Here is an 18,932-nt window from a genome sequence, read left to right on the forward strand (position 1 = left end):
CGACATCTGGTGAAAATTTCATGTCATTAGTACCTCTAGTAATATATTTACTGAGAAAAATGGTGACGTATTCAATACTTATTTTACCCGCTGTAAATTTTTGCTTGCATTTAAACTGCTTCATTCAGTTAAACAGAAAATGGTGCTGCTTTTTGTGTCTTTTAAGTTTTYATTTTCTAAATGTTTTGGTTCGTAAAAACATCTGCTTTCAAGATTATTTAGTTTGGTAATCTTCAGACAATGAAATCAAAATTCCAGCTCTGAATTTGTTTGTGTACTCACGTGTTTTCTCTTTTTTATTTATTTTCTTGTTCAGGAGGGTGTCAAGACGGAAAACAATGAGCACATCAATCTAAAGGTAGCGGGTCAGGATGGCTCTGTCGTGCAGTTCAAGATCAAAAGACACACGCCGCTTATCAAACTCATGAAGGCCTACTGCGACAGACAGGTGAGCATGACCTGATGTCATCACACAAAAAACTCAAAAGCACCCCTTTTTTTTAGCTAGTGGTGTTAAAGTGAACAGTTCACGTTTTTTTTTTTTCCACTCAGGTGTGAAGTTCATACCTTTTTGCCTTGTCAGAAACACTCATGGAAACTAATAGCTTTGGCTCATTTTCTAAAACATCTAGCATGTTTTGCTAGCGCTTGAGGATTAGACCTGTCAGCAAATGTTATTAGTTACACCTGGGCGTTTTCCCCGCTTGTCAAAACATTTGTTATTAACAACATCGGAGCAGAGTATTCTTGAAACAGCAAGGATTTTAATATTTTAGACTGCCACGGTCATCAGTTCAACACAAAGCTACGATGCTGAGTTGTTGCACTTTATCATCCTATGGAGATAATTTGTTGTAATTTTGTTTCAGGGTTATAACATTAGTAGTAAAAGAGCCACTATGACTATTACTGACCATTATGTGTGATGTGATTATTTTACATGCACTTATTTGGCGTTAAGTGCAGGTTTTCATCTACATATTTAGGTCTAATTCATTGTGAAATAGAAGCTTTATAATTGTTATGACAGCTCTTCATTATGGTCGTAGCTTTCTTTTTGTTCTTTCTGAGTGGTGAATTATGTCACAAGTACAGTCCTTTTTTAAATGAATAAGAATCATAAAATTAATTCAAATCTCCTATTTAAAAAATGTTTTTATAGCTATGTCTTGTACATAGGCTTGTCACACTTTATTTCTGGATGGTAAATTGTCTCAGAAAGTGTGATTAACAATATTGTTTGGAGATCATTTTGAACTAGTATGATAAGACACCCTTACTGCCCATTGAGTAATTTTGACATGAATGACACATTTTTTCTTTTTTCTAGGGACTGTCAATGAGCCAAATCAGGTTCAGATTTGATGGGCAACCAATGAATGACACAGACACACCTGCACAGGTAAGTTTGTAGTTTTAMAAAAATTCACTTCAGCTGCTTCAGGCCACAAATCCAGACAATCACCCAGACAAAATTTGTTTAAGAAAAGAGAGAGAGAAAAATGGATCCAGAATTGCAAATTTAAAAGATTTTATCTGTTCTGAAGTGCGGTGGTGACTCTGATTAACTGCTCTATTTAACAGCATTTATTGTGAAAAAAATGACCTGCATTTGTATTAAAGGAACCAACGTGTTGCATGTAAAATCAAAATTAGATGTAAAACAATGCAAAGTTACTTACTTGAAAATAAAACRGTGCAAAAAAATGTAACACTTGCGTGTAACCATCACACTGCTAACAAAGGCACTTCACATGTTAGTGAGACAGAATAAAGAAGGGCGGGGGGGATTCGGTTGCTTCATTTTCATTCCTATGAATTCATAGGAAGAAGGGATTTTTCTGCTTTATTGATCATATTTAGCCAATCCAAACACCCTGACCTTATTCCAAACAGTTCAAGGGTCCAGTTCAGTTTTCATCACCTAAAAAACAACTAGTGGAGAAACTGGTTTTGGATTTTGTGCAATACAAACTGGAGACATTCTATCTACGTTGCACTTCTCATTATGCAGGTATTCAAATTATGTTGAACTAGGAAGATTTGAGTTGAAGTGCACTTTTGTCTTTCCTTTTCTGTGCAGAGCATTTAATTCCTACAAAGTCTTATGAGTCTGCTTTTAGTGTTTCTTAGGTCTGAATAAAATCTGAGAAAWAGAAACAAGAGTATGAATATGTGTGTTTCTGGACTTCATAATGTAATTAACATTTACAGGAAATGTTTGCAAAAAAAACACACAGGAAAACCTGTGTAGGAACTCTGTAACACATGCAATTAAAAATGTAACCACAGTCTCTGAGTGTTGATCAATTGCAATTCTGAGACAAATATTATAATGTCTCTGGGGTGAAACCTGTCGCATGTCATGTCTTGGTGCAGTTCGTTGTGCTGACGTCCAGATCCTGTAACGCCTCAGGCTGCAAGAATGCACAAAAACTAAATCTTAGTTGGTGCGTTGTGGCTGAATATGTCTCCGCAGACAGATGCCAGTTATACTCGCTGCGGCTCGAGGTTGAAGTGGTCACAACCCATTATTGAATATATTTGCAGTGCAAGGCAAGCCTGTCATTAAAAACTCAGCGTGCCGTTTGGAAGGCAGCGTTGCTTTTTGATGCAGCCAGAAAGATAAATTTTATATAAAACACAATGTCACCCAAATGCCACATGACACGGAAATGAAACCTCTTGACGTCTGACTTTTTGCTTTTATCTCCTCACCCTCTTCACAGCTGGAAATGGAAGATGAGGACACAATTGACGTGTTTCAGCAACAGACAGGAGGCTTGATTTAAAAGGACCGCACCGCACCTTGACACTGTTTTCCTCCAACTTCCCCAGCCCATGACGCCCAGCGGCTGGTCCTTTTTACAACGCATCGACTGTCTCAGCAGATTTCCATGCAGAAGAGGTTTTAAATGCTGTATAATATGTTCATTCACACCCTTGTTACTTTTCTTTGTACATAATCTACATCCATACAGCCTTGCATTATAATGTCCATGCTGTATTGTGGTAATTGTGTAGGAGCTTCCATCCTAGTTCTGAGGGTTTCTTCTGAAGATGCAAGTAAATTAAAAAAATTAATTTACTGAGACTCACTAAAGTATTCATATATTAAGCATGGTAACTATCCACCAAGTCTGAACTCAAGTTAGACAGTTTTGGGACTTGCTGTCACTTTGTGAGCAGCTCACCCGCTTTGGGAACACGACTAGGTTATCATTTAGCCTCTGTTATTGTCTAAAAGAAATATTCATTTTATATACTTTTTATATTGTACTGGATGTTTAATCGTTTTACTTGTCCACTTCAAATTTTGGGAAGCCTAAAGGGATATTTCAGTTAAATACACATTCGTATTGTCTATTAAAATGCTTGTTAAAATAAAGCTGTTGTCGTTTTTCCCAAACTTTTACTTGTTCTAGTTTTTATTTGGGTTTTGATCCAGCAAATATTTTTAGAATAAGTTACTTTTTTCCCAAGATTTTCTCAAATAGATGCCATATAGGCTTTATAAGTAATATAAAGTCTCATTTTATTTATTAATGATTGCAATAATAAATGTTGATGGATTGTAGCAGAATATGGCCCCAGGGATGTGGGCTGTGTCTGGTCACTGACRTGAATCTGAGAAGTACCACCAACAAGAGATTTGACCCATGTGGTACTGTCCAATCAGAGTGAGGCTCGGTGCTCACCTGACCAATCAGAGGGAAGCTGTGCACTGTCCTGACCAATCGGGTCCCAGCATTTGCTGGTGGGTTGGGCCTCATGTGGTGGCACCGCAGAACCAGCGGATCTGGTATTCGTTTTTTTTTTTTTTTTTCTGTATCGGGTGGAGTCTACATCCCGTCTTTTCTCCGCTGAGCGAGAGGAGTTTCTTTTTTTTCCTCCCCCCTTTCTCTCCTAATTAGCCCGATTCTTCGCTACCGTCAAGACRGTGAAATACTCCCAAAAAGATGACAACGACAACCACCTTTCAAGGCATAGACCCTGGTACTAAAAGCAGTTCCAGGTAAAGAACGAGGAGCTTTTCACGGAGGAACAAAAGAAGTGGGATGCGGGGGAAAACATTTTTTTTAGCTAGCAAACGCCTCTTTTTTTTCTGGTTGTGTTGAAAGACAGTCTTGTGTGGTCTTCTGGAGGTGTAGAGGGGATCTATCTGGAATGAGCTAAACTGTCTCGTTAATTGAGTTAATCTCGTTGGGTCTCAGTTCCGTACCCGTTAGCTAAGTTGGGTTAGCTCGTGAGGAATTCTGGCCAGCGAGTGGACCAGAACTAGATATTTATTTTCTCTWTTTTTGTGGATGTAAAAACAGGAGAACCCATTTTCTTGTGTTAGCTCCTAAAGTTTGACCACAGAATAACTTTTTTTGTAGTTAGTTACAAGCTGATCTTGTGTAATGTTAAGCATGTGATTGAGTTAGCTTTGTTTGATCACTATCTCTGCAAGTGAAGTTRGAAACCTTATTACATTTCTAATATGTGCATTTCATTTGATGTATTTATTGTATTTAATGATAAAACCAGTCCTCCAGGCACGCAGTCCTTTCCTTCCTGTTAAATGATGCGTATCTGAACCCCTCCTGCAGTAGAAAGAGGAGTTTTATAATATTTCTTCCTCTGCATCTTAAAGTTGCACAGATTTGATAGTTTTGGAGAAGATCTTGTTCTGTCAGATTTTGCTGTGAGCCTGTCAAATGTCGGTCAGTCATTACCCRGTTGGAGGTCGATGCAGGGGCTTGGGTGGGGGTCTGTAAGCCTGTAAATCTTTTCTTAGCTCTTTTGCTTTTGGTTCTTAAAGCCCCCCTTTTTTTCAAAGCTGTTGGTCATTTCTGCTGYTGTCTGAACAAAGAGATCCCCGAAGCAGCAAGTTCAGCCACGATAAGGTGAAATCTAGGCCATCGTGGTCCATGTCTTATCAGACATACCAATCTCTAACTGTGGAGTTCCTGCATCACTTATCTTCACCTCTCATTACCTAAAAAGGCCCTCCTGCTCCCAAATATCTACTGTTTTTTTAAAATATATCATTTGCCGTTTCGTTTTAGGGTGGGATCTGCTGCAATGTTGCTAAAATCTTTCCCCCCATGTCCATGTGGAAACCATGAGCTCATCCTTCCTCTGGCCAGRAAGAGGTGCAGTCTGGTTAAGACATTACTGTCACGGCCCTGTGTGATGGACCCTGAAACCTGAGGGATTAAAATCATGCCGGTGCAGTCTGGGCTGTCCTGGTGCGACTGTCGTCGTTGATTTCTTTGTATTTCGAGGCGCTCTGGCCCGTTTGTTGGACTCGCCCGCCTGGCCCTTGGACAACTGCTCGGACGTGTCAGCTGGTGGCTTCAGGGACTCTGAGGGGGCAGTTTGCTGTAAATAAAAAGGGAGGGGTTCTGCAAACGCACTGGGGTCTGCCGTCTACTCCAACTGTCCTTCAGCACAGCAGGGTAGAAGAATCTCCCTCTGCTGTTTGTGTTAAGCTTCTGATAAATGACTAGAAAGTAGCCTGTTTTCATTCACTCATCTGCATAGGTTTTATGTGCTCTTCCAGAATATTGACCTATAKTATCTGTAAGTTTCAGACTTCTTCCTTTTTTTCCCCCCTATATGAAATTAGGTTCAAATGAAGCGTCACATCTGAGTTATTCATTTAGCCAAAGCGCAGCAATGATTCCCGAAACGCACACCAGCCCCTTCATGTGTCACTGCAAAAGAATCTGTGCTGAAGAGAGGCTGCAGCTAGCTCGCTAACTCTGTGATTACAGGCGATGGGAGTCAGCTGCAGGGCAGAGATTGCGACTGTCTGTCTGACGGGCTGACAGGCGAGGCTTAGAAAGCGGAGGCTGTGCTGGTGTGCCTTTTGGTGTTTGGTATGAAAGGGTTAGGGTGGAGCAGGGAGAAACCTTCAAATACTGTGGGGAATATTATTATGTGTTATTCATTATTGATTATTTTTGTGTTGTTGTTCGGCCTGAAATGAGAGCGCAGTAAAAAAATATGTGTTTTAATCCACCAAGATTCTAATCAGTTTGTCTGTCTCCCCCTCTCTTGTAAGGGTTCTACGACCGCCGGGTGGGGACTCCAACTTCTCCCTCGGTGCAGACGACAACACGACCCCACAGCGCAAGAACAAAATGGCCTCTAGCATCTTTGCAGAACCTGACGACCCTCATGCTCATCGAAGGAACAATCCGCCAAGTAACTTCCTCTGACATTAACGCTTGTTGATTTTTTTTATTTTATTTATTTATTTATTTTTAACGCAACAAATCAGAGCCACATAAATCAAACCTTTCAGGACTACATTTACAGGATAACTACGGTTTGAACCAGGGAGATATATCTATACAGGGCATGCCAAGTCTTGCAAAGACCGAACTGCCAGAAGGTTTAAGTAAGCAGAAAGGACCGAACATTTAATTCCTCTAACTTGAGCGTGGAAAAGATACAAACTGAAGGGTTATTTAGAGGTTCTCATTTCGGTCGTCTGACTGGGTTTCCCACATGTATAACAGCCAAAAAAGCCCTGAAGTGCTGGGATAATAGTAATTTGAAACTAGCCTTTGATAAATAGCGGTAGAAGATCGGTCTTCAGTGGAAAGAATAGGTTGTGGAAAAATGAATCACTTGGTGAAATGCACGGCCTTGGACAGCGAGAGAGAAGCAAATGCAGCTGCGAGGAGAGAGAGGGGGGAGAAACTGCAAAGGGCTCTGAGATTTCAAGGTCACTGCAAATTTATAACCGCACAGACTTAAATGTGATTTGACATTACTGCCTTCCAGAATGTTTGGCTGAAACTTTCCTCGGTTTAGTACAAACGTTACTTTCTGTTTCGAGCAGTTTGGCTTCACTGCTTGTAATTAAGGATTGAATATTTAATTATCTAGGTCGTCGTTGTTGCATTAAGTTGAAAGGTCGTAGGAGTGAGATTCCGAAAAGCACATTTTCACTCGGAACACATTGTAGAAAATTGTTTTTTTTTCTGGGGCGTGTTCACAAACTAGAATTTGACCTAAATTGTTTCTGTAGCCTCCGATATCCAGCAGCTGATTATAGTAAAAGCCCTTTCCTGCTCGCATTGTTTCTATTGGGCCTGTGTCAAGTTTGGAGGAGCCTCTCAGACTTTGGCCCACTTCAGTTTACACAACTGGACGGGAGCGTTATTTTATTGTGGAATTATGACGGTCTATCGCGTGGTTTACGAGTGTTGTGCCTTTCCATGAGGCCTTTGTGTGAACTCTTGTTTCTCTGGCACGCGGCGTTGTACAGATTCCTGAATAAATTGACAAAAATGCATTTTATTTGCACAGAATAAGTCTCAAACATCGGGGAACATGTGACACCTGGTTAGGTCTTCAGACTTTAGTATATATGTAGTCTCTAAAATGACTGCGTGCATGCATAAAATCTGGAAACATAATCCAAGTCGAACACAAAATAACTTTCACTAATTTATATGAATTTGATATTTGTTTTACCAAAATGTCTTCTGTGTCATATCCTGTTGATCTAGTAGTAGTAGTTCTTTATTCATTTAATTTGTAACACAAATGAACAAAGTACACAAATCATGCAATCAAAATAAAATGAAAGGAAAAATGAATGAATGAAAAACTGATTGGAGGGGGGAAAAAAGTAATAAGTGGTTTAATAAGATGTTTTTGCAGCAGTAACTTTACCTGAACATCTGAGCCTCCCTCTACTCCTCAGCCTTTAATTTGAAGTCACAAAGAGTAGTGGTTAAAATTTTCTTCTACGTCTCGATACACCCCTTCCAGAAGTCAATAACACCCTCAGTTTTTGTTCATTCCTTTTACATAAACAGATGCGATGTTAAAATATCTGTGTGTAAAACTATGTCTGAAGCCTGTAAGATTTAGATAATGCAAATTTAAGTGTTTGTTAGGGAAAAGCAGCAATACCAAATATGGACCCAAGTACACTAACTGAGACATATCATTGTTTGTTGTAATGGTAATTTATTGTATTTGCAAAGGAAAATGGTCAATAAAAACATACAAAATATATTCACATGTACATTACTATGGTTTTAGTGCCAGTGAAAATATATTTCTAATAGTGTGTACATTGTGCTCGTGCTGTTAAAGTGGTCAATCTGTTTCTAAGAGCTAGAATAAATCAAGAATTGAAAGAGGGGTGAGTCAGGGTTAGGTCATTGATTGTGCAAATGTAATGCTGATACAAAAGCATATTTATATTCAGTCGGACTCTTTGGGCAGGCTGTTGTTCAGGATTTTATTGGTATGTTTAAGAGCCCTTAGCCTCTGTCTACATGATGAGAGAGGAAGCTATAACTACCAGCAGCAAACAATTGCTTTCCTGTCTCACTGTGTTCAGACCATCCATGCCTCAGACCCATGAGATCCATAAAGTTAAGTAGAAGGCCATGTTTCGTGCTGATGATAACATGAAGCATCTCTATGTGCTCCCATCAATCTGGTTTAATCCCCTCTGCTTTCATATTTGTCGCTCACTGGGCAGTAAACTGATTAGACTCAGAAATATCGAGCCGATAATGAAGGAGCTCTTGTTGAGGGATCCACTCTCAGAGCCGAATCCCGTCCCTCCATTAACATCAGCGCCCCCCCCCCCCTGCCTCCACAGCTGCCGTTGTTTCTCTACATGATGTCGGCCCTCTGGGCGATAGCCGTTACCTTATGTGACTTTGGGTCAGCTCAGCCCGTCTCCTCCTCAGAGCCAGCCAGTGCAGGGTTTTAATGCTCTTTCTGCTGAAGGAGAATTGAGGCGCTGGAGGATTTTGTGAGTTTTGGCAGTCGGCTTGTCTGACTGGAAGTGTTCCACCGTGTTTTTTTTTTTTTTTTTTTTTTTGGGTCTGTTGCAGCCGCTCAAGCGGATTTTGTGATGTTTCCTTTTGGTTCCCAGTGATTTTTGGCGTGCATTATTTCGGCCTCATAAAGCTGATGTTTTGTCAAATCTGTGTTGGTCAGTCGGTTTGTGAACATTGTTGCCACATGAGTCAGAGAGGTCTGGCTTTGTCACTAAGTGGATTAGTGTTCGTGTGGTACGACGGCTGCTTTGAAGTCTTATTCACGTTTTGTCATCAGTGCTTCCTGTATCACATCACCACAATCAGTTACCCTCCTTTTCCTCTTTAAAAAGGGAAAAACAATGTGTCTGAGTGTTGTTGTAAATAGACGATGTCTGCGTGTTTTTAAAGCCGTTTTTTTTTTTAATCACCCAGCTGGTGCAGCCGCAGGAACTCTGTGTGGGGAGCCGTCAGCCCCACTGAGGAGGTGCCAGCAGCCTCTCCTTTTTCCCAAGAACCCTCAGCCCGAACTGACCACCATCCACAACTCCGGGGCCGCCATGATCTGGAACCAGAGACAAGAGGTACCTGACATCTGATTTATTGTTTCCATAACACAGCCACWGCCTGGTTCAGCCTGAAAAGCACACAGTTGAAGATTAAGTGTATTTCCAAACAGTTCAGTGGAAAATTTTGATCATCTATTTGAAACCAATCCAGGTTTTTTTTTAAAATATCCACTGATCTCTATAATCCCAAAGGAGTGTTGCTCTTCTTTGTCAGACATGGAAACAGTTTTAATAAAGAAACAGTGAAACAGAATCAGGTTCCATCAGTAAAAAAAAAGAGAAGGAAAAAGACAATTTCTGAACAAACGGMGGGCGTCAAAAGCTTATTCTTGTAACTGAATGGCACAAAACCATCTATTTAATCAGTTTCCTGCAGGATGAAGTTTGTTTTTGCATATTTTTTCAGCTTTGTAAACCTTATTCTTCTGACTTAAGTGAGTGCTTCAATCTGATATTCTTGTCTCTTGTTTACATTTTAGGATGAGAACGGACAAGAACAAGCAAACGATGGTGAGTTTCTTAAGCTCTTCCGCTGTTTTTCTAAAAGGCTTCAGTTTCTGTGTCTAAACAGAGGTGCATGACTCAATGAAAGGCTCTATAACAGATCAGGCATTTTCACCATCCCAGCCCCCTACAAATATTGGATTGAGTTGTTTTGTCTCTGCTGACTTTCTTTGAAACATACAGTACATGYGTTCTCCCTTTCTAAGTCAACAACACATGATGTCTTTGATGTGGTTTWTTTCCCGTCATGATGAGGGTGGTAATCTGGAGTCAAGCAGCTGTTCTTTAATGGCAGGCTTTGCTTTAGTATGAAAAGCTTTTATTAACGTCCAGGTGTGGGTTTGTGACAGAGCGGCTTTTTCTTCTACCTTTTAAGTACTTCAAAGTTTATACCTTGGCAAAAAAAATAAAAATAACGAACTCCAGTTCATTAACAAACCATAACTTTAAAATGGCTGCTTTAATAAGACGCAGAACATGTATCACCCAGAGAGGTTCAGCCAGAAGTAAACAGTTGAGAAACAACAGTGGAGTGTTTTTGATGCTCAGTTAGGTCTGAACATCTGGCTCCACTTCCCACAGAGCTGGGCGGTTATATGTGTGACACCGGCAGGGCTGGGCATCGTTTGAATTTAAACGATTCCGGTTCCTTGTTTGGATTCATGTTCCTAACGATTCCAATTCTTTCTAGAGGCAGGGCCAAAAAAAGTTTGCATGGTTTCCATGAGGTCACTAACCAAGTCTTACACTCTTAAAACCAGAGTTCTTTCTGGATGAAAATAATCGTAACGTCTCTAAAATTGAACGTTTTACTTTTTATGAACTTCAATAAGAATTCCTGACAGGRCTGTTATCAGCCACTATATCAGTATGAAACCTATGAACCTGAATATAAGTGTTATGATTTTATTTTGCACAGGGGTATTACAGGTATCTTACTGCTCTGTCAGATTATTTCACTTAGTTTCAGAAGATTCAGACTCAAAGTAAATGAAATAATCTGAGAGTGGAATGAGACAATTGTACTTAATGATGGACTTCTTGAAATAAGGAAAATCTCCAGGCTAACAAAATTAATAATCCGACATATTCTGCTCTTGTTTAGTACATCAGTCTCAAAACAAGATCAAAAAGACTTTTTGGCTGGTTAGTGATGGACATGWTTTGCAGTCTACATGTTTACAAGAGTGTTTTCTTTAAAAAAAAAAAAAAAACCTCATGAAACCACATTGACACATGTCCAGTGTTAGCCTGGCCCTTGCCTTCCTACGCAGCTCCRCTCAATTCTAGTTTCCCTTCACTGCTCCGTCTGGGATTTCTCCCATAGACAAGGATTTCGCTGGCAGATTTTTAGCCGAACCAATCAGAGAACAGAACATTGATTTTCAGCGCAGAGTCTGCTTGTAGTTTATTTTACCTGGGCCAATCAGCAACAGAAGGCGGAGTTTTAAACAACATCGATTTTCTGCTCGGTGTCTGCTAGTTAGTTTAGCACACAGCAGTGGAGGAAGTGAATGAAGCCAGTCTGTGTTGATAAGGTTTCCAAATTAAATTAAATTTGTCTGACAAAACAGCAGCTCTCATTTACAGTCGTCTCGTTCGACTCGGTACTTTTCTCCTCTCAGTAGGGTTGTTTACAGCGCACGAGATTTCCTGTTAGCTTCTTAGCTTAGCCTCTGTCACAGCGACACAGAGGCCACGCCTCCAGCAAGAATCACTTCTCTATAGCAGCGAGTCCAGACCCTTGTACAAAGCAAAGTGAAGGACAGGGTCTGGTTTTTACCAGGCTAGTCCAGTGTGTGATGCTGCAGGAACTTTAACATGTTACTGAGCTGATGTCACAGTTTTATGGTCTATAACTTGTTAGCTGCCTCAGTGTTGGTATGAGACATTTTAGACTCGCACATTCTTCGGTGGTGTTCAGGCAGCTCAGCTGCAGCTTTTGTTCAGCGGCAACATTTTCCGGTCGATGGACTGGAACTAGGAATCAAATGTTTACAATTCGAAYGATTCCAACGTTAGTCCCAGTTTCAATCAATACTCAACACTCGATGGCCAACCCAAGACACCAAGCTCATTAACTTATAATTAGTTCAGTTGTCACAGATGGTTCACTGCTCTTTCTGCTGCCCAGCTGTGCTTTGCTTCTCACTATAAAAAGATACTTTARGAAGAAATCAGAAGATGTTTATTTATAATGTTTTATTTTAAAAAGTCCCCGCCCGTGCCAGCAGCAGCGCTGCTGGCATTAATGTTGCCACAGCCCAGATTCTGCAAAAACGTCTGTCTTTCTTCAAAGTTCATTGGAGACTGGATCTAAACAAATATTTGAGTRGGTCCTCAGGACAGGTTAGGGAACCGGATCTTTCGGGTGAACCAGTCTTTGCTGTAATGTGTGTTTGGCTTTGAAAGCCACTGGGACATCATGTTTAGAGAATAAACGTCTCAGTTTCTCTGAAACTCCTTGAGTGACCACTGGTCTGGGTTTCAACAAAGAAGAACCCGTCCAGAGAACCTATTCAACTTAAATTTTTCTACCTGGACTGGTGAGATGCATCAGGACATTTTGGCTTTTCTCTGTGTTTTAGATCAAACAACAAATCTGAAAAGGCATACAATAAAGTTATAGTTTTTTTTTGTACAACAGCAGTGTTAGACATAAAGTAATTCATTAAGTTTTATATCTTTATAGCTGCACATTATACTATATATTGTTATACTTARAATATTGGACTGTGGTATTGTTAGATTGGGATTAATTTTAGACTGTTTGATGGTCAAAGGGACATTTTTTGTCATTGTTGTACAGTATGTTAAAGTACAAACAAATGTTTTGTGCACAAAAATGATGAGGARCTACAACAACCGGCTGCTGCTTTCAAGTTCAGCTGTGATAAAGTTAGGATTCTGTGATTTAATGTGGTTATCAGCCACACTGGAGTGATTTGTTGTGGTTGTTGCAGCTGCAGAATGTCCCGACGGCGTGGAGGAGGAGCAGGAGCAGAAGGAGACGTCACAAGGCCCCGCCCCATCGGGAGGTGCCAACGCTGCAGCAGGCGGTCGAAGAAACCCTCCCGGTGGCAAGTCCAGCCTCATCCTGGGTTGAGACTACACTCCTTTAAACTTTGTTGTTTTTGTTTTCTTTTTCCAAACGCTTTTTTATTTTTTAAGAAAAACTCCCTCCTCCAGTCTCTTCCTTCTCATCAACATCCCACCGTCTCCTCCTCCTTCCTGTGCACTCGTGCTGTCACGTCCACGGACCGTCATGTCCTCTCACTCCACCCTCAAACCCTTTTTGTTTGATCCCTATTTTTTATTAAAAAAAAGAAAAAAAAAACTGTTGACAATGGCACTTTATGTATCTCCCATGTCCATCCCGCTCCTCTCATGTCCATCCTGTAGTGCATTGCGCCTGCTGGGAAAGGCATGACATTTAGCTCRTCCCTCACTCTCCCCATGTTGTAAATGGTAAAACAAACAAAATAATAATAATTAAAAAGGATTTGATGCGTGGATTTCTAATTACAATAAAGATTCATATGAATTTGCTGCTGCTTTTTTGTCTTTATTTTAGCTTAAGAGATAACTATTGAGAGTTCAAAGAGAAAAGGTTGTTGCCGAAGAGACAAACGTACAAGAATGCATCCGGACTGTCTCACAGTATTTATGTTTAGTAAAATGAAGCCTGTGGAGAGGAAAGACAGGCTCTGGACTGGAAGTCTGCCCACCAAACTGATAATAGTAGCTGCGTCCAGTTGTGTAAGTAGAAAAAAAAAAAGTCCAATCTTTTTTATAACGTCATATGTTTGGTATTTGGCTCAAGCATTTCTGTTTTTAAGATGTTGCAGCTTTTTTTTTTAGCTCTGAAGGTTGGGGTTTTTAAAAACTGAAAGCTGATCCACATGACGTAATGTTACCTATTGAAGGTGACGTTTAAGAGCTCTGTTCACAGATGCCTTATTTGGTATTTGCTTGAAGAGTTTAGCTTTTGTAACATGAGAATTCAGAGGGGATTAAGACTTTACAGAAAACTGGGTGAGATTTGACAGAAAAAAATAGGCCTCTCCAATGTTTGTGAACAAATTCTGAACAAAACGTGAGTTTTTGAAAACCTTTCTTGTTATTTTTCCTCAGATTTATATTTGTTACACAATAACCAGCACGTCATGGACATTTCTGTAACTTCTGATGGGGTTATACTGTAGTATAAGCTACATTTTTATTAAGCTAATCCATTTTTAAAAAATAACTCATCCTGAGAACTGCCTTGTCTAGAAAAATAAATCTGACAAGTCTGAACAATTACGAGAATACAGCTAGTTAGAGTTAAGTCCTGCTGTCTTTAGTGTGCTGATGTGAATGGTTGTGTATTGTTGACTTGATCGCTCCGTAATCCTCTTATTGTGAAGCAATAAGAGCCTAGAAGGCAGCTCCTCTTCAGATTAACTATTTTAAAACTGATCTTCACTGACTTCAGGTTATCTTTTAAAACACTTTGTAAAACAACAAAAGGGTCATTTTGTTCCCTGTTTTCTCACTGTTCACACGTTTAATTAAATCTTATCTTCTAATTAAACATCACATCACTGGCTATAAATCATATTTTCAGTGTGCGCTCTGGAGTAAGGGTTTGAACCTGCGGGTTTGTATTAGTACTGTGGAACAGCGGTGTGTTTCAGTCATCTGTCAAGAAAGGCACATATGTGTCACTCAAACCAAGAAAAGAACTTCCTGTCTTGGAAAAGTGCCAGGATGTGATGGTGCGTTCAAAGACTTGTTTTCTGCCAGTGTTATTTCTGCAGGGGGGGGATCCTGCTGGCAGCCAGATGACGACCACTGTTCCTTTTGAGGTGGCAAACAGCAACAGCAGCAAGCTGTAGCACCTCTTGTGCATCCAGGAGCACTTCCAGCATTATATACTATATTATCAGAATAATATAGTAGGGCAAAAATTTATGTAAAAATTATAAAATAGCATTTGCATCTAACATCTTAAAGTATTTGAGATTTACYTTTTCTAACAATTCACTCTATTGCACTAGGACTAGCCAGTAGCCTGTCAGTCCAATCAAAATGAAACTATTTGTCAGGATTTTTGTTTTATAATTAGGTTTATTTGTGATCCCTGTGTTTAATTTACGTGTTTATATTAACATATATTTTTGCCACCAGTTCACTTCTCCATTAGTTTCTACGTCTTTGTTTTATTAGTTGTTTTATTTATTTATTTTGGCTCCTTGTTCCAACCTTGACAACATTTCTCAAAAACAAACAAAGAAAAGGTATCTACAACAGGTAAGATGTTAACTGCTCATGACCTCTCCACTGAACCCCACTRCAAAAAAAATCACAACTATCACTTTAAATAGTCTGCTTCGTTCTAATTAACCTTTTCAGATACACACATCCATTCCTCTTCATAGCTATGTTTAAATAAAAATTTAACCTATAGATAACAGTAAATAAATGCAAGACCTGGTCTAAAAATTAAATTTATTATTATTATAAAGTTTATTCATTTAAAACAAAACAACATAAATTTAACATACAACAAAAAAAACATCAAATTAAATGAAAGGTAGCATAAGAAGAAAATAATCTTGAGATTTCTGCCCATAACTCTAACTCTGTAAGACTAACAGAGTTCATTTATGTGGCACATTAGATGCTTCAACTTTCATATTTCAGTTATATAAAATATAATATAACATAAGATTTAATATGTCTTTAATGCAATAAATTTACTTTTGACATATATATATAAATAAAATGCTTGTAAATATGCCAATAAGTAAGAAGGTAAAGGTTAGTTGTAACCCTGTGTTTTAGTCATTTGTTTACCCCCCCACCCCACCGGTCTTTTTTTTAATCTGACTAATCTTTCAAACAAATATGTGAGATTATCCTTTTCCTCCCCCGCACACAGGATAATCCAGGTTATTAAGCGGACATGTGTGATCCATGTTTAATCAGCCCCGCTCTTCTGTGACTGCAGTTTATTGACAGAGCCATTATGAGCACATGCAGTCCAGATGAGGCCATGTTTGTCTCCGGGGAGGGTGGGAGGAAGAGGATGTGAGCGGTGGAGGCAAAGATGAGTCATCTCAGAGCTGTGTGCCAATAGTTAATCAATACATTCATCCAGTCATTTCTGCTGACTCAGCTGTTACTGTGTGGACGTCTCCGGAGGATACGTTTCTCCCAAAGGAAYGCACAAAAGTACAAAATAATGGCTATTATAGTGTTAGTGAGAAAATAAAGCGACGATAAAATAAATCATACGTCTTCCTGCCCTCTGTGTGACCTGGGAGACTAATGAACCCCTGTGTGGCAGACAGACAACATGTAAGGCCTCTCCCACCATCAGGAGGCCTTAACAGGAAGCAGCGGCTGGCAGATGGACAAAACTGTTTCTGTTGCAACAAAAGAGGCATTAAGACCCTCCTCTTAGTGTCCCCTGTGGCTTATATTGTACTCCTCTAACTGGATAAGACTGGAGGAAGGGAGCTGTTGTGATGAAGATGAGCTCGTTCTGGAAAAATCCCCGTGGGAGAAAAATCATGGCAGATTTTGTTTAGTCTATTGATTATTTTATGCACTTCTTTGTTGTGGTTATTGATTGATTGACTCAGGCCAATTTAAAAAAGAATTTTTTTTTATCATAGGAAAAGTCAAGAGTCCCTTTGATATAATGGAAGGCCCTGATTGTGCATGACTAAACGTCTGATTAYACATTTAGCAAAAAAATTTACTGAAACTCATTAAAAAACCTTTGAGAGGACTTATCTGTCTTTTCAAATTGTGTTAATATTCTTTTATATATTTGCCAAAATGTGCAYAGCTCTGTTGTATTAAAGATGTTTTTGCAGCTGATATTTAGGATTAAATTCTGTTTAGGGGAGTCATCCTGGAACCAGTAGGTTGCCAGTTCAATTCCCTGTTCCAGCTGTCTCAGTTGTTGTGTCCTTGGGCAAGACACTTTACTCTTAATGCCTCTGTTGTGYGTCCCATCAGTGTATGAATGTGATTAGCATTAGTTTTCATGATTTGTATATGTTAGCTTTGTAAATGAGGTACAGTCCATTTATCATTTATAAGCTTTATAATCATGTTTTTATGGTACTGAGTCTTATTTTTATGATTCATCTGTCTAAGGTTGAAGACATTCTTCTTTTCCTAAAATATGGACATGTTTCCTATTTTTGAACCACATCTTAAATAAAGCAGGAATTTCAACCATAAATTAACTAAAAGGTCTAAAAAGACTGAGTCTGATGAGTGGAGTGGCTGCAGCTGTGAACTGGTGAAACTGGTGAGGGACAGGTGGGTGTGGCTGACTGACTGAGAAGAAAGTGACACAAAGTAAAACACAAGAAAAGAACACAACAAGGATCCCAAAACACTGAAAGATCATAAACAAACAAAAATGGGAATAAACTTGACAAAGGACCACAACAACAAAACAACACAGGTCCTAACCTTTTATCCACACATAAAAGCGTTGGTCATTTTTTAAATGTAATGTAAAATGCACAGTAAAAAGAATCAAAAATTAGATGTTACCAGTACGAAAATATTTTTTCCCAATTTTTTTATTTATGTTTTAAACATTCACGGTTGTTAATTGAAGTTTTTGAACACATTTTTATACGCATATAGAATAAAATATTGATATTTATGGAGTGCAGATAAAAAACATTTTAAAAAAGCATGCAAATGTCTGTATTTTACTCATAACTAAGGTTTGGTTTGAAGCATTGAAGCACATGTTTGCTCAGCTGCCACAAGAGGTCAGTGAAAGAACTCCACAAAAGGCCCCTTCTGATTGTGAACATTTCAGCCTGTTCAAAAAATGTTTACCCAGCAAAAAATTAAGTAATCTTTTTTCTTATATTTTATTCTTGCTGCAGATATGTAAAATAAATTTGAAGCTGAGTTTTTGAGAAAAAAAATCTGTGCGATTGCCCTGTGTGTCTGTATACCTGCAAAATGGGGAGAAATCAGTGTAATTTATGGACAATCTGTACAAGTTGACAAGGTATTTATGGTTTTTTTCCCCTTAATTTTAGTCATTAGGTTTACTTTTGTAACTGATCTCCTGTTCTGTTTTGCTTTATTTTTTCCCCCTTTTTGATTAAATTCACTTTCTAAAAATCTGGTTTCTCACAAATGCTTTTGTCATAACAACTTCCCTCAGTGTATGTAGATAAAATATTCACACTTCTTTTATCACATTTCAGATCCTTGTTGTTCATGTTTCTTGTACTAGATCATATCTGTTGTCCCTGTATGAAAAAAATAATAAAATTCCATCATTTTTACTTTCATTTTAGCATTAGCTGAGCCTCTTCATAATCTTTGCCACCTCCTATGCCAGATTATTCTCAAAATAAAGTGTGTTTTAAAAAGATGCCAAACTCGTGTGTCGACGCCCACTTCAAACAACACAGTGTAGGTCGTGTGCAGCTTTGAGCTGTCATGTTATAGACTGTGGTTGAAGACAAATGCTCATTTCCTTCTGAGAAGTCAGAACGGAGGGTGAAACTTGTCAACATGTCTGCTGTCTGGCTGATGACTGCAACCTTCCTTTGTCTCTTCTTTGCAGCTCTGGCTGCGGCAGGTAGGGCTGAGACAAGTTTAAAGACAACAACGACCTGTACTGTTGGCGAAGATCCAATATTCATTTGTTTTGTATCTTTTGCATGCAGAAAAATATAAAGTGGAGTGGAGAAAGGTTGGAAATTCTATCACTATCCAGTGCAAAGACTCCTCTGGTCAGGAACACCTGGATGTAAAGGGGGGTCTTGAAGAGACTTCGATCATTTTCACATCAAAAATCAACCCCTCTAAAATTGTTATTAGTCCAAACATGACTTCAAGAATTCAGACACATGGAACTTTCCCTAATGTGCAAATTCTCATTAAAAACTTGTCTGTGGAAGACATGGGACCGTACTGGTGTTTGTACTCAACGTACAAAGGCTCTGGTAGTGATTACATAAAAGGTCAAGGATCTCTGCTCCTGGTAGTGACAGGTGAGTCTTTTATTATTATTATTATTTGGGGTCTCATT

The 18,932-nt window shown here is 39.1% G+C and overlaps 3 protein-coding genes across 3 annotated transcripts in view; all 3 read left to right on the forward strand.

Moving 5' to 3' along the window:
* LOC106522075 (small ubiquitin like modifier 2) overlaps positions 1 to 3,409 on the forward strand; it is a 7,571-nt gene extending 4,162 nt beyond the window's left edge. Inside the window, exons 2-4 of the mRNA XM_014014928.1 lie at positions 317 to 448; positions 1,331 to 1,402; positions 2,730 to 3,409. Coding sequence (XP_013870382.1) covers positions 317 to 448; positions 1,331 to 1,402; positions 2,730 to 2,792 — 267 coding nt within the window. The 3' untranslated portion in view covers positions 2,793 to 3,409. The remainder of the gene's footprint in view (positions 1 to 316; positions 449 to 1,330; positions 1,403 to 2,729) is intronic.
* Positions 3,410 to 3,794: 385 nt separating this feature from the next.
* On the forward strand, positions 3,795 to 13,407 carry jpt1 (Jupiter microtubule associated homolog 1). Its single transcript, XM_014014931.1, has 5 exons — positions 3,795 to 4,015; positions 6,053 to 6,195; positions 9,222 to 9,370; positions 9,835 to 9,865; positions 12,823 to 13,407. The coding sequence occupies exons 1-5, from the start codon at positions 3,960 to 3,962 to the stop codon at positions 12,963 to 12,965; spliced, it is 522 nt and encodes a 173-aa protein (XP_013870385.1). The 5' UTR covers positions 3,795 to 3,959; the 3' UTR covers positions 12,966 to 13,407.
* Positions 13,408 to 18,396: 4,989 nt separating this feature from the next.
* The window catches only part of LOC106522081 (uncharacterized), a 5,344-nt gene continuing 4,808 nt past the window's right edge, over positions 18,397 to 18,932 (forward strand). Inside the window, exons 1-2 of the mRNA XM_014014933.1 lie at positions 18,397 to 18,479; positions 18,568 to 18,894. Coding sequence (XP_013870387.1) covers positions 18,413 to 18,479; positions 18,568 to 18,894 — 394 coding nt within the window. The 5' untranslated portion in view covers positions 18,397 to 18,412. The remainder of the gene's footprint in view (positions 18,480 to 18,567; positions 18,895 to 18,932) is intronic.

This window comes from Austrofundulus limnaeus, unplaced genomic scaffold (genome assembly GCF_001266775.1).
Source record: "Austrofundulus limnaeus strain Quisiro unplaced genomic scaffold, Austrofundulus_limnaeus-1.0 Scaffold120, whole genome shotgun sequence".
In the NCBI taxonomy this organism is placed as follows: Eukaryota; Metazoa; Chordata; class Actinopteri; order Cyprinodontiformes; family Rivulidae; genus Austrofundulus; species Austrofundulus limnaeus.

Bases quoted from the DNA above. Each gene is read 5' to 3' on its own strand.
- jpt1 (XM_014014931.1), top strand. From the start codon at position 3,960: ATGACAACGACAACCACCTTTCAAGGCATAGACCCTGGTACTAAAAGC. The intron at 9,371-9,834 runs GTACCTGACATC...TTTACATTTTAG, and splicing joins TCTGGAACCAGAGACAAGAG to GATGAGAACGGACAAGAACA. The intron at 9,866-12,822 runs GTGAGTTTCTTA...TGGTTGTTGCAG, and splicing joins ACAAGAACAAGCAAACGATG to CTGCAGAATGTCCCGACGGC.